The following is a 15,451-nucleotide window of genomic DNA, read 5'->3' on the forward strand; positions in this document are numbered from 1 at the left end:
TGTTGGTTTTCTCAGAGACAGGCGGAGGTCTGCAGTGTTGAGAGCATCAGCTCTCATCGATGTGCGCCGCTGTAACGCTGCTTTTGTCCTCTGAGATCACCAGGTATGAAATCCGAGTACTGACAGGGCAGCAGGACAGATCTTTCCCCCTCATTCACTTCCATGAGCACAGCCAAGGCATGCTGGGAAACTGAGGACACACCAACAGATGTAGAAATGACCTGCATGCTGTGGGTTTGTCTCCTCACAGGTGACCAATTAGCTGCAGAAACCCAAGCCAGGTGTCTGAATACTGACACATGGACTCTTCTTTATAATAACTACACAATAGTGAGCATTAGTATGTAGTTTATTAATGGAACCAAACTGTTCCTGTTATAGCTGACTTTCAGGACCTCCAAGTCTGCACTTATGTTTATTATCAGTTGGAGCCCCTCCTCATTCTTCTTCTTCTTCTTTGGTGCAACCCTGTAAATTTTGGGGTACCCCTTTGGCCCCTCCCCTTTGCTACAATTCCCCTGTGGGAGAGGTCGGTGTCATTTCTTTCCCAACACTCTACAACACACATATAATGTATATTTAGCCACCCTGATGTTTCTGATTGTGTTTTTAGGTCAATTATTGTCATCATTGTGTCTTTGCTAGATGCTGTGAATGTGTAGTACGTGTGTGCCACAAATGTGTTACAGGCACAGTCTATGCTAGCATGAATAGATCTTGCTAGCTTGGAAGTTGTGGTGGGTGGAGCTAACCCTCGTCCCTCCTGTTTGCATTTGGTTGTAGGAGCTGGAGCGAGCAAGTTAATGACTTGGAGGTCTTTGTTTCTTTGACCTTTCATTGTCAGACACAACGTAGGAACACGCCGGTTACATTAAGACAGATTTAAAAGATCAGATTTAAAAGCTCCATAGTGTCATCACATCTACAGACGGTTACATGTTCTCACCTGGTAATAAGAAGCTCCAAGATTAACAGACTGAAGGAAATACAAATGAAAGTTACAGTAAACTGAAATCTTGGAAACACAACATGAAACAGCGTGGGAAATATGTTCATGTTGCATAAAACATGTGTTGCATTACAGATATTTATATATTTAAGGTGGGATGGGCTCATCCACCCACTCTCACACCATCATATCACCATCCTGGGTTAGTGTCTTGGTCTCAGCTCACAACATCAGCACAGTCTCGGCTTGGCTGAGGTAGTTGAGTGGTTCTTGTTGTCCCTGACAGCTGCAGGGACAGTGCCATCAGCCATGCAGCAGCACAATGACTGCTCAAAGTCAGTGTGGCTCAGTCTACTGTAAACATTGTCCTAAAGTGGTGGCAAAGTGGCTGCAAGCTGCCTGTACATGCACTCCCAGTACGTGCACCTGCAGATGATATCCACAAAGCTCTGAGTGTCACAGAGTGGGCCTGTGCTCAGGTCACTCTGCCCCATTGAATTCTACTGACAGAGTTTTACAAGTGTGAGGAAAGTTATATATACAAGTTGGTGGCTGATAAGTTCTTGTAGTGACACCTCACCCCGTGGTTCTTATTGGTTAATAGTAGCTTAGAGCATCTGCACCAATCTTAAAAGCACCAAGTTTGGAGCTCGTGGGTCTCTGCAAGTAAGTCCCTGTAATGTTGGCCAAGCCTGATATACTAGAAACATCTGTCATTACCAGCAGATGAAGCTGCCCTTAAAGCAGGATCTCACTTTAAACCTGACTAAAGAATTTGCTATTAGCATACTATGGTTATATGTCTCTCTCTCCTGTCTCTCACCTGTCTGCCTGGGCGGAGCTCAGCTGGGCTCCGCCCTTGGCCCACGCACCTGCCGTGAATCTACCTGATGACCTGGACTCGTCGTGTGATTCCTCTGTTTATGCTCACCGCAGTTCTCTTGTGCTCAGGTTCTCGGACTCGTCCGTGACCCCGATCTGTTTCCCTGGTGGCGTGGAGTGGAGTGAGAGTGAGTGTGCTGAAAACAAATACGAGAGGAGCGAGTGAGCAGAGCGTGTGTTGGACTTTGTCCCTTTTCCCCTGGACCATTGCACATCCTGCCCTGTACACGTGGGGTTTGTAAATAAATGTACGACTGCTGTTCTATGTCTGTGAAGGTTCTCAGTCATCCAGGTCATCGTAGTCAAAGGAGCTTGCAAAGAAAAGTGTCTGGACTTCTTTAAGTTACTTGAAGACGTTTCACCTTCATCCGAGAAGCTTCTTCAGTTCTAAGGTCAAATGGTGGAGAGTCCCAGATTTAAACCTAGTGGGAGTTTCCCCCCACAGAGGGACAAAAGGACCCCCTGATGATCCTCTAATCGCCTGAGCCAAGGTGTGAAACTGGGTGTGGGTCCCAATCAGCCAGAGTTTCAGGTGAGTTCATTGTGAAACCTGGCCCCACCTTATCATGCGAATTCCTGAGGTCAGATGTCCCAGGATGTGAGTGGGCGTTAAGGCGTCTGGGGAGGGAACTCAAAACTGGATTATAGATGGCAGACAGTTGGTGTCGTAAACCACCGCCTCCGTTCAAAGATGGTCGCTCACAGTGGACATAGATGCTTCTTTCACTCCTCTTTCAAACCATCTGTCCTCTCTGTCCAAAATGTGAACACTGGCATCCTCAAAGAATGACCTTTGACCTTTAGATGCAGATGGACAGCTGAGTCTTGTCCTGTGGAGGTGGCTCTTCTGTGTTGTGCGCTTGTGAAGTGGCTGTTTGGTCTCTCCGATGTAGAGGTCTGGGCATTCCTCGCTGCTGTATAGCAAACACCACATTGTTAAGTCTGTGTTTTGGAGTTTTGTCTTTCGGGTGAACCAGTTTGTGTCTGAGTGTGTTGCTGGGTCTGAAGTACACCGGGATGTCGTGCTTGGAGAAAACCCTCCTGAGTTTCTCTGATACACCGGCTACATAGGGGATGACAATGTTGTTGCGTCTGTCCTTCTTATCCTCCCTCGCTGGTGTCTGATCTTCTTTTCTGGGCCTCTTTGCTGACTTTATAAACGCCCAGTTAGGATAACTAGGGTGACCATCTCCCTGACTGCTCCTGCTGCCCTCCAACATCTCCAGCTTCAACGGACTTTAGGATTATTTTCCAACTGTTAATTATCCGAGCCATTTCCTGTCATGTTTGATATATTACACTCACATGTTTTTCACCTTATTTAGCCTCATTTTCAAACTTGCGAGATAAATAAAGCATTTCTTATGTTAAGTAATGATTAATTATGACGTCACAAATGAATAATCCTATTATCACATCCTGATGAGTTTGATCCTGAAGCAGCTTTTATGTCAAACTTGCTGCCTGTTTGACACCCGTCAGAGTCTCTGCAGAGGTTATATAAAGATGAACAGAATGTGTATTCACTGGTCTCTGTGCTGCTGACTGCTTTGCTGCAGCTCTGATGTCATCATCACTCCCTCCTCCACCTTAAGCAGTCCCAGCATGCTGCTGTGGTGCACCCCACCCTCACTCTACACCTGAGCCATAGACCACACCCTCCACCTCAATATACACCACAGTTTTCTCTGCTATGGAAATGAGATCAGGAGGAAATCATTATTATTATTATTGAATAAATGCTCACATTAATGTGGGCTTATTTGTTTCATATTAGAAACATTAGTTGAGTGTTTTTAGTATAAAATGGTGAAAGTCCCTCTTTTTGCTCCTCCCCTCACCTGTGGATGGACGGTGCTGTTACCGTGGTGACAGCTTGGCTGTGTTTCAGTCCTGCCTGGTTATCACTGCAGGAATCTTTACTTTCGCATTTATTACAGGTAATAACTCTGATTTTTCTGTGTATTATGAACTAAATGTATCCTGATACACAGAGAGATGGATGAGCAGAGGTCACATGATGAAAGAACAAACATGGAGTCTTTGATTTATTTAGATATTTATTGATGAATGCAAACAAACCCTGACACTGAACCATCGTCCAGCTTTCACAGAACAAACCTGATCACATGACCTGCTGACCCAAACAGTGAAAAGCTCCATGGCAACAACAATAAACAGCCTCACATATGTTAACAGAGGCTGTTAGAAGCACAGAGTCTTTACAGTCTTTCTCCTGTTTGTACACAGATCTCTGCACATCTTCATCACAGTTACTCACAGACGTGCAGAGTGTGTGGATATCAAAGCTAAGTTTCCACCATGTTTGTAGTCTGTACTGGGACTCATGGAGCATCTCTCTATGAGCACTCAGTGCTTTAAACAGTGAGTCCCAGTTTAACCAGCAGCCTTCACACCACACATCACACAGACATGGAAACTTCAAACCCTCAGACTGAAGACACCATCAGAAATAAATAGATTGTGATGAAGATGAAGAACTGGAACAGTTTGCTGTGGTTTCTTCTGTTCCTGTCAGAAATAAGAGTCTGGCAGCACTTTGCTCTCTTTCCACATGTTTAAGGAGGAAGTGAAGAAGAGTGAGTGAGTCGTCTTCCTCTGTGGGCCCAACATCAGGCAGCAGCCACGTATTTTTAAAAACCCAGCACACTGCTTCAGAAACACTGAGTCCAGGTGACCAGAGTCATGTGATCAGTGAGGTCTTCACTCAGGACGTCACAGCTTCAGGACCTGATTCAGAGGTTTATAAGGACGTGGATCATTGGTGCTGATGTTGTGTGAGAGCTGGTGAACCATGGGGAACATAAATAACAACCAGGCCATCAGCAATTCTACCCCCAGCTCTAAAACCTACATAATACACTATACATATAGTTATATAGGTTATAGTATGTTATATATAAACGTAGCTGAAGCAGTTTAATTTGTAGCTTCACGCTGCACTTCATATGTTTGTCCACCAGATGGCAGCACAGAGGCCTGTGTTGGAAAGCTTTGAGTAATGAAGCGTTTTCAATCCAAGCTTCAGAAAGCTTCATGTGGTCATCAAGGAAGCAACCAGGAAATATCTGCTGTGTGTAAAAACAGCAACACAAGAATCCAGAATGAAGACAAGAAACTCAAAGCTCACACACAAAACAGGTGGAGCTAATTTTGTGACGTGTTTCTGTAAAAACACCACAGAAGTGAATCATCAAAGTTTCCATGTGAGCTGATGATGCTGCTGCAGAGTTTCTGTGAACCTCCTGTGACCCCGCCTCCTCATACAGAGACATCTTATTGCTCTTCAAACTGCATCACGTGGACACATGTGATTGTGTATTGTAGTATTGATCCCAATGCTGGTATTAGTACTGGATCACATGAACTCCAGCTGGTATTTTATTGGACTTTGCAGCTGTTTCTGGTCATCAGTTCATTCCTGCAAACCTCTGAACCTGAACAACAATGATGCTGCATTGCTGGCTGATCCCAAAAGGTTGATTCTGTTCATCTGGACGTTTTCAGAAACGTTTGCTCACTGATCAGGTGACTTCTTCAGTCTCAGCTGACTGCAGCTTTACAACCTTACAAACAGCACATTTGCACAATGACTGAAACCAGCAGCAGCAGCACCTGATATATATGATACTAATATAATACATATACATATATAATCCATACTAATGATGAAGGAACTGAGCTCACAGTCCATTGTTCATTCAGTGAACTACTCAGTTTATTTTGGGCCTCAGAAATGCTCACTCTGTTTGTACATCACTGTCAGCAATAGACTCATTCTGCTGTGTGGACAGGAACACATGTGACATCACTTCCTGTTTGTTTGTGACTGAAGAGGAAGAAGTTTACAAGGAATCATTTAGAAGAGTTTCAAACATCAACTGATTGAATCCATGAATCTGAAAACGTGTTTGTGAGTGAAAGAGACAGACATGTACAGACTGAACTATCTGTTCAACAGTCAGAGTGTTTCTGTAACAGGAGACACTCTTTACACCCCACTCAGCACAGGGACACTGAGGAACCAGGACCCACCCAAAACCCAGGATAAAGAGTTTGAGTGAATGTGGTGTTGAAGGTGTGGAGGTGGATCAGAGTGTCAGAGGAGACTCTGTAGAAGGACAGAGTGCCAGCAGGACAGTCCACATACACTGCTGCTCTGTTAGAGACAGAGGAGGAGGAGGAGGAGGAGGAGGAGGAGGAGGAGATGGATGTTTTTATCTCATTGTGCCTGACAGACAGAGGACCATCATCAGAGCAGTCCAGACTCCAGGACTGATCATTCCATCCAAACACACAGTCAATGCCTCCTTTCCTTCTGATGCTTCTGTAACTCACTGATATAGAAACGTTTCCTCTCCACTCGACCTCCCAGTAACAGCGACCAGTCAGACCATTTATACACAGCAGCTGATGATAATCATCAAATCTGTCTGGATGATCAGGATATGACTGAACCTCCTCCACACGTGTCACCTTCCTGTTGTTGTCAGACAGTTGGAGGTTTGTGTTCACTGTGTTTGTGTCGATTGTGAGTTGACAGGAATCTGATGGAGAGAACAAACACAATCCAGCTGCAGTTATTGATCCATCATCTGTTCATTGATTGACACTTTGATGATGACTCCTGACATGATGAAGATGGTTGAATGTGTGCTGCTTTGTTTTCATGAATCCCATTAAAAACACACTTACACTTCCTCAGACCTGGTCTCAACCATCGGACTCCAGCAGGCTCCACCCTGAAAGGAGGAGGGGGGTCAGAGCAGCACAGTCAGCATGCACACATGGACATTACATGGCTCTCATACACACACTGTTACACACTGAGCTCAAAGCTCGGCTCCACTGTTTTATTCAAAGAAATCGACATTTATTTATCAGCACATTTAAAAACAGCTTGAGCCAAAGTGCTGCACAGAGTAGAGAGAAAATAGGAAACATACACAGTAATTACTATAAAGACTCGTCAGAATTGAAAGCCACAGAGTACAAATGTGTTTCCAACCGGGTTTTAAAAATGTCGAGTGTTGGTGACGACCTGATGTGAAGGGCGACTGTTCCAGAGTTTGGCTGCAGCGATCGATAAAGCTCACCTCTGTTTTTACGTCTAGTTCTGGTCAGAAGCTACTTATCTGCAGACCTGAGGGCTCGACTTGGATTATTTTGTTAAAGAGAGATAAGATGGAGCCAATCCATTCAGAGATTTAAAGACAAACAACCAGATCTGGAAGTGGATTCTACCACGTACTGGTAACCAGTGGAAAAAGCTGGAAAAAGCTGGTGATGGGTCGTGTAGCACAGACCCACCGCTGGAACCAGACAATTCATGAGGGAGAGAACTGTGACAGCGCCGTTCCTTCACTTGACCTCAGTCGCTCTCGTCTGCTCCCTCGTAACACTGCTCTTTATTGAGGTTACATGAATATGCATAAGTTCATTAACATATGACGTCTTACACAGGTATGAACAAAGAGTACCAGTCTGTGCATAGTGTAGGTGTGTGTGTGTGTGTGTGTGTGTGTGTGTGTGTGTGTGTTCCAGATGTGACCCTGTGACCCCAAAGCTGCTGCTAAGAGTCCAGTGGTCCCCCTAACAAAGGGCTCTTATACTTAACCAGAGGTGGATGCAAAACACCAGGGAGATGAGAGAGCGAACCGGGTTGCCAGTCTTAAAACAGATCTACTGAGGCAGCAAGATTTCTTCAAGAAAGCAACCAAAGAGAATAATGCAGCAGTCGAAGCCACGTGGTTAGTGAGATGATTGCTAAAGCAGGGAAGCCATTCACAGAAGGTGAATTTGTCTAAAAGTGCATATTGCAGGCTGCAAATATAGTCTGTCCAGGAAAGAAAGATCAGTTTAGCAACATCAGCCTTTCTGCCAGTTGAGTTGAGAGCAGAAGTGAAGCCTTCATGGAGAAGGATGGAGTTAGTGTTCCTGTGCTAACTGATCCCAAATGGCTCATGGACTTAGCTTTTCTTGTTGATATAACACATGAGCTTAATGTACTGAACAAGACGTTACAAGGCCAGGGGCAACTTGTCAGTGCTGCCTATGACAACGTGAGAGCATTCTCCACAAAACTTGCGCTCTGGAAAGCTCAGCTCTCTCAGACAAACCTTTGCCATTTCCCAGCATGCGAGGCACTCGTGGATGCAGGCACACCATTCAGTGCTGACAAGTATGTTGATGTCATTTTGAGGCTACAGGAGGAATTTGATCACAGATTTGCTGACTTCAAGACACACAGAGCCACCTTTCAAATTTTTGTGGACCCCTTCTCCTTTGATGTGCAAGATGCCCCTTCTGTGCTTCAAATGGAGCTCATTGAGCTGCAGTGCAACTCTGAACTCAAAGCAAAGTTCAGGGAGGTGAGTGGAAAAGCAGACAAGCTTGGACCATTTTTGAGAGAATTGAGCCCTAGTTTCCCTCGGCTTTCCCGAATGTTCAAGCGGTCCATGTGCCTTTTTGGTAGCACATACTTGTGCGAAAAGCTCTTCTCCACTTTGAACTTCAATAAGTCCAAGTACAGGTCCAGACTTACGGATGATCATCTTCAAGACATACTGAGGGTCGCAACTGCTTCCTCCCTCAGGCCAAATCTGGCTCGGCTATGCGAGAGGAAACGCTGCCAGGTCTCTAGCAGCAAGGAGTAGGCAAGAGAAGCCATGTTCAGAAGAACAGTTCATTTTCTACAGTGTTCCATTCATGTTCAGATGAAGGTTATAGAACTGTTAATACAGACATTTCAATCTAAATACAGCAGATATAGAAGACTGAAAAAACACATAAGTTCACTGACTAAAAATATCTTATTATTATTTTATTTATGTATTACGGATTGATTTATTTTCTTATTAATTCTTAATTTGTTTATTTATTTTTCATATTTTGTGTTAAAAAATAAAAATAAAGAGATTTGAGAAGATTGGAATTTTTTAACCATGCCTTTCTTGTGGAAAACCTAATGCGGCCCAGCCTCACCCAGACTCTGCCTGCAGCGGCCAGAATTCATTTGTTTCTCAAATGAGAAAGAGCTATCGAGAAACACTCCTAAATCTTTAGTTCTTAACTTTTCCAGTGGGCCAAGGTCAACATTATCTGCTAATGCTAAATAGGCTGCCGTTATTAACTAATGCTAATTTGATGTGAATTAGCATTATGCACTAATGCTAACACTTACTTTTTAACAATGTGAGTAGCTAATGCTAACACTATTTCCCTTAACTTTATAACAATGTGAACGGCTAATGCTAACACTCTTTTCCCTAGCATTACAACATCTGAGCTGCTAATGCTAAGTAGGCCGCCATTAGCACCTACGTCTAATTTAAGGCAAATACGCATTAGAACCTAATGCTCATATCGTTTTCCTTTGCTTTATAACAATGTGAGCAGCTACTGCTAAATAGCATTAGCTAATAACAGCAGTCTAATTTAATGCAAGTTAGCATCATTTGCATTATAACGATGTGAGGAGTTAATGCTAAGTATGCTGCCAACTCTAATTAGGGGTGAATAATTATTACCAGCTAATGCTAATATCGTTTTCTCTTCCCTTTTAACAATGTGAGCAGCTAGTGCTAGGTAGGCTGATGCTAGCAGCTAATGCTAAAGCTAAAGCTAATTTGATGTGAATTAGCATTACATTAGTGAGGAGTTAATGCTAAGTAGACTGCCATTAGTGGCCAATGCTAATTTTAGGTGAATAGGAATTGGCAGCAAATGCTAATACCATATTTTCTTGGTTTATAAAAATGTGACCAGCTAAAACTAAGTAGGTTGCCGTTAGTAGCTAATACTAATTTGAGGTGAATTAGCATTATTCGCTTATGCTAACGAAGTTTTTTTCTTACTAAACAATAGGAGTAGCTAATGTGAACACTTTTTTTATTAAATTTTAACTTTTCCCCTGCAATGTGAAGAGTTAATGCTAAATAGGACGCCATTAGTGGCTAATTCTAATTTTAGATGAAAAAGCATTAAAAGCTAATTTAATAGCATATTTTCTTGCTTTATATCAATATCAGTAGCTAATGCTAGGTATGTAGCCATCATTAGCTAATGCTAATTTAGGTTAATTAGCATTAGCCACTAATGCTAACTATGTTTTTGCCAACTCTTTTCCCTTGCATTATAACAATATGAGCAGCTAATGCTAAGAAGTCTGCCATTATTAGGTAATGCTAATTATTATGTGTGTTAGCATTATCCTCTGCTGCTAGCAATTTTTTATCTTACACTTTAACAATACCAGCAGCTATAGCTAAAATTACTTTCATTTTAGTTAAGCTTATTTAGCATTAATTAACTTCATTTAGCAATAAGAAGTTTATGCTACATAGGCTACCATTAGTGGCTAATACTAATTTTAGGTGAATAAGCATTGGCAACTAATGCTAATACCATATTCTCTTGATTTCTAACAATGTGAGCAGCTAGTGCTAAGTAGGCTGATATTAGCAGCTAATGCTAATTTGATGTGAATTAGCATTGTATTAGTGAGGAGTTAATGTTAAGTAGATTGCCATTAGTCACTAATGCTAATTTTAGGTAAATAGAAATTGGCAGCTAATGCTAATACCATATTTTCTTGCCTCATAACAATGTGACCAGCTAATGCTAAGCAGGTGCCGTTATTAGCTAATGCTAATTTAATGTGAGTTAGCATTATCCAATAATGCTAACACTGTTTTCTCTTACTTATTAAAAATGATGTAGCTAATACTAATACTCTTTTCCGTTGGGTAACAACGAAGTGAGGAGTTAATGTTAAGTAGGCTGCTTTTAGCGGCTTATTCTAATTAGGGGTGAATAATTATTAGCAGCTAATGCTAATAACGTTTTCTCTTTCCTTATAACAATATGAGCAGCTAATCCTAATTTGATGTAAATTAGCATTATATTAGTGAGGAGTTAATGCTAAGTAGGCTGCCATTAGCAGCTATAGGTAATTTGAGGTTAATAAGCACTAGTAGCTAATGCTAATACCCTTTTCTCTTGTGTTATAATGATGTGACGTTAATGCTAAATAGGCTGCCATGAGTGACTCTTTTTCCTTGCATTATAATGATGTGAAGGGTTTATGCTTACTAGGCTCCCATTAGCAGCTAAAGCTAATTTTAGGTGAATAAGCATTAGTAGCTAACACTAATACCCTTTTCTCTTGTGTAATAATGATGTGAGACGTTAATATTGTTCTCAAACAACAGAATGAGAATGAAATATTGATTCTAACAGGGCCCATAAACAGCATTAGCTTAGCAGCATTAGCTTATCAGAGATTCCATCATGGTCACACAAATCCTTAGCAGAGCAAAGTGGCCTACTTAGCAATAGCTGCTCAAGTTGTAGGAAGCAAGGGGAAACAGTATTAGCATTAGCTGCTAAATGTGCACTTGAGAACAAATTATTATGAATTCAGCCGTGAATGTAGAGTTTGTCATTATTTAAGCTTCCATTTCCGAATGTCAGCTGCTCCTGTCTGCCTCTGTCACACACACAGACTGAAATGATTCACAGCCTTGTTTCATCCTTCTGTCAGTGTCACTGACTGTCACTGTGACTGTGGACATACAGCATGGGAAACATACACATGGCTGACACTTTACTAGGTACACAGTGCCCACTATCTCAGGTACACCTGTGACCTAATAAAGTCTAAAGTTACAAAATATTGTCTCTGTCCAAATATTTATGTACCTAACTGTAGGTCTACTTTTAATGAAACTCTCAACATGACTTAAAGTTATAATTAATGTTCCTGCAAACAGACTCCTTGGAGACCCCTACATAAATTGCCATGTACTATCCAGCTAGACTAGTGTGTCTGTCCCTGAAAATATTCCTGCATGTGTGATTGTTCATGTGTCATCTGCAGGAAACAAACAGGAAGTGAGTGAAGGACACAGGAAATGTTTCCAGCTCTTCCTTCTCTATCAGACATTCTCTCCATACCTGAGAGTGTCCAGTCTCCAGCCTGGATCCTTCAGTCCAGCCGAACAGCTTCATTCCTGAGTCACCCGGATGATTGTAGCTCAGGTCCAGCTCTCTCAGATGGGAGGGGTTGGAGCTCAGAGCTAAGGCCAGAGAAGTACAGCCTTCCTCTGTGATCAGACAGCCTGACAGACTGCAGACACACAAAACAACAATCTATCTGTCAACAATCGTTTTCTCTTTGTCACAATAACATCTATCCATTTACATCCATTCAATGTAACTTTATTTAAAAGTGACAATTCCCAACAGACAACAACAGTCATCTGAAGCTGTTTAACAGTGTAAGGTAACAGCCTCCAATATTAGAGAGAAAGCCCCAACCATCAGACAATTGTGGAGATACAGATATTCTTTTATTGCTGACATATAATCTGCATCATTATAACTGCATTAATAACATTCTTTACAGCATTATTCCATCTAATAATATTTCTCACAGTATTGATATTGCATAAAAGTTGTCTATTGAAGATGTCCATTTGAGGATCCTTCCATTATGTTAACTTTTGTTACAAGTACGGTCAGAAGTATTTCATACACATTGCATATTTGTGCTTATTTCGAGTTGATGTTCGGTTCATTAAGGGTCTTAAGCTTCATTGGCGTGACTGTCCAGGTGATACATACTGAGGGAAAGTAGAACAGGATGATTGCATGCATGCTTACAATACATATAACACATATAATCTAGGAATGTGTCAGGCCTGAGGCCTTAACTCATTTGGTGTCTCACTATATTTTACTCTACTTGGCAACAGATGACCAGAGTCAATAATTAGCCCCAAAGACCCTGAGGGCTTGAAGTTTATTACCTTGTATGGAAGGTGTTATAGAAAAGAGAAGTTCTATGTCTGTTTATAGCCATTAAAGATGTACAAGATGTACCATTAACTGTGACTAATGTCTGGAACCTATTTTAATCTGACTATATTTATTGACGCCATGGGGACAAGAACAAAACACAAACTAAGGAGAGAGAAGACAAAAGACATGCAGTAGTGACATATAAAAGCATCAAGAGTGAAAAGAGGGGAGTGGAGAAGAAAGCAGAGCATCATGGGAAGTCCACCAACAGCCTGAGCCTATAGCAGCATAACTAAGGGATGGTTCACCTGATCCAGCTGTAACTATAAGGTTTATCAAAAGGAAATTTGCAGCTGATCTTCAAAGTAGAGAGGGTGTCTGTCTCCTGAACTCAAACTGGGAGCTGCTTCCACACCAAGTCCAACATAGCCAGGCTGAGTCGTTAGATTAGTCCAATGTAAAGTCAGAAAGTCATTACTTATGTCACATTTTAGTGCAAATGTAGAAAAACGGTCCAAAAGTTATTTCTAAATCTGATATTAAACAGTTTAAATGGTGAAAAAAGCTGTAAAGAAAACAGAGTCAATAAAAGCCTCTTTAGAGGGTCACCAGTTTAAAACTCAGACATTTAAACTGGTGATCCTCCTTCTCTGCTCCATTTCCTCTCTAGACTTCCTGTTCCTAGGAGGGATTTGATTGGCTGAACGTCCTTTTAGCCTTTCTTTAGTTCTTTGGGTGCTAATCAAAGAGGAAAACACACGAGTCATGTGACGTGACATAAGGAGCGCTCTGATTGGTTGGGATTGACAAACTATGGTGCTGTTTGCAAGCTTCTCTTTGCAGAGGCAAGAAAATCTCTTAGATAGGGATGAGACGCTCCACAGTGACGTTTCCACACTTCGGAGCTTCTGAAGTGCAGATGTTTGGAAACGCTGCTCCAACGTGTGGTTCAAACACTCAGATCACGTGACCTCAGCTGCCACAGGTGGCATACCTGCGGCTTCCATGTTAGCATGTTAGCTTCAACAGGTGGTCAGTGTAAGAGCAGAAGATGATATCAGTGACATCCAAACAAGGAAGGAAGAGACTGTTGAAGGCAGCGAGCTGTGACTGCTGTGAACAGTGTTCTCACACTATTTTCTCCCTTTGTCAACATACATGAGGCTGTTTCAGCTGCAACACACCACAAACACCTTTATACAACTAAATATACTGAGAGCACACTGCTGTGGTTGCTGTGGTAACCATCCATATATCCAGATGTTTGGGGCCGAGTCTACTTCCTCATCCTTGGTTAAACCCTCAAAGTTTGATGTGTTTTTTTGTGATTTGGTTTTATTTGTTGTTCTACACACTGTGAAACAAAGCTAGAAGCCCCTGTGGTACAGTGGGGGACTCAAACCCAGGACCTAACCTGCTCCAACAACAGTCAGAAGGATTTTGTTAAGTCTCATTTTCTGTTCATTAGGAAAACATCAATAATGAAGAGCACATGTTTATAGAGGCACATTCAGACCAATGACAACAGTCCATTCACACTGACCTCCACCTTTTTAAATGTGAGTAAACACATCATGGTTCTGGTGCTGATGTGGTATCTGGGACAGGTGATGATTTTGAACTCAGTCTGAGGTTTGATTACATTGAACCTGCACTGCTTTCTCCTGTTTATGACACATTTATACCCAAAGTCTCAGCTGTCAGGCTGTCCAAATTCCTCCGAATGCAGCCGACAAATGCGTCCTCCTTTTCCCCGAATTTGAAGGATGAGTCGGGTGTGTCCTTCGTGGCCCACCATATCCCAGAATTCATAGTGTGGCCCAGCCACACTCCAGTTTCCGGTAATGGCGACCGCTACTAAGTTTTAAAATTACTCTTATTAATCTTCCTGGGTCACAAAATAAACTTTTAACATATTTTCAGGCGAGAATGTGGGTGTGGAAACTTCAAATATCTGCTCGGTTTATCAAGATATCGCATATTTGCAAAAGTGCTTCGACGTTTTCGGAGACGTCTGTTACCCACCAACTCAATAGCTGGTCGAGAGCTCAAGGGTCACTGAAGCCGCAGAGAATGGCACAACTCCCGGCACAACTCCCGGCACATCATTTTCAGATCACCGCGGACTTTCGCTACTCAGGTTAAAAGTAATATTAGTAACATATGACTGAATCTATATCTCACTTAAAGCTTTCTGTAAATGAAAGAATCAGTGAAAATGAGGCACTTCAGCTGATTTTAAACAAAAACTCTGACCATAACCTGATCCAGACCAGGTTATTGGTTCAGCATCAGTAACCACGGTGATGTAGCCAGGTAGAAACAGAGCTAGACAGAGACAGACAAACATTTATGCTCACAATCACACATCTCCAGTTAACCTTGCATGCATGTTTTTGGACTGTGGGAGGAAGCAGAGAACCTGAAGACAACCCACACAGGCCACACTATCACTCTTATTTACAGAATTATAATCTAATTAGATGATAAAGTAATAAATTATTTGGTATTTTAATGAAAATACATTTTAGCAATAGTTTATAAGTCAACAATTATAGTTTAAAAAAGTGACAAATCAAACAGTCAATAAAACCTTCTACAGCTGAAACTAATGTAGACAATGTCGGGGGAGGAAGGAAAAGTAAAAATCAGAGACGATAACTACCAAAATAAAACAGGAAGTGAATAATATTCAAGCTCACTTTAAGCTCAACAGTCAAATTCTGTTTTCTATTAATCTATTGTTTTGAATTTTTGTTTACATTTTATGTTTAAGTGAGGCAATGAGTCATGTCA

General features: G+C 41.8%; 2 protein-coding genes across 4 annotated transcripts in view; both read right to left on the minus strand.

Moving 5' to 3' along the window:
* The window catches only part of LOC102777248 (NLR family CARD domain-containing protein 3-like), a 1,099,208-nt gene that overhangs the window by 778,789 nt on the left and 304,968 nt on the right, over positions 1-15,451 (minus strand). The window lies entirely within an intron of this gene.
* Positions 4,529-13,662, minus strand: LOC148106006 (stonustoxin subunit alpha-like). Its single transcript, XM_087830933.1, has 4 exons — positions 13,622-13,662; positions 11,810-11,857; positions 6,548-6,594; positions 4,529-6,399 (listed from the first exon to the last, which is right to left on the minus strand). The coding sequence occupies exons 1-4, from the start codon at positions 13,660-13,662 to the stop codon at positions 5,855-5,857; spliced, it is 681 nt and encodes a 226-aa protein (XP_087687059.1). The 3' UTR covers positions 4,529-5,854.

This window comes from Neolamprologus brichardi, chromosome 3, assembly GCF_056152115.1.
Source record: "Neolamprologus brichardi isolate AB-2024 chromosome 3, ASM5615211v1, whole genome shotgun sequence".
In the NCBI taxonomy this organism is placed as follows: domain Eukaryota; kingdom Metazoa; phylum Chordata; class Actinopteri; order Cichliformes; family Cichlidae; genus Neolamprologus; species Neolamprologus brichardi.

Bases quoted from the DNA above. Each gene is read 5' to 3' on its own strand.
- LOC148106006 (XM_087830933.1), bottom strand. From the start codon at position 13,662: ATGGAAGCCGCAGGTATGCCACCTGTGGCAGCTGAGGTCAC. The intron at 6,595-11,809 runs GTATGGAGAGAA...TCCTCCTTTCAG, and splicing joins TGGAGACTGGACACTCTCAG to GGTGGAGCCTGCTGGAGTCC. The intron at 6,400-6,547 runs GTAAGTGTGTTT...TCTCTCCATCAG, and splicing joins GAGACCAGGTCTGAGGAAGT to ATTCCTGTCAACTCACAATC.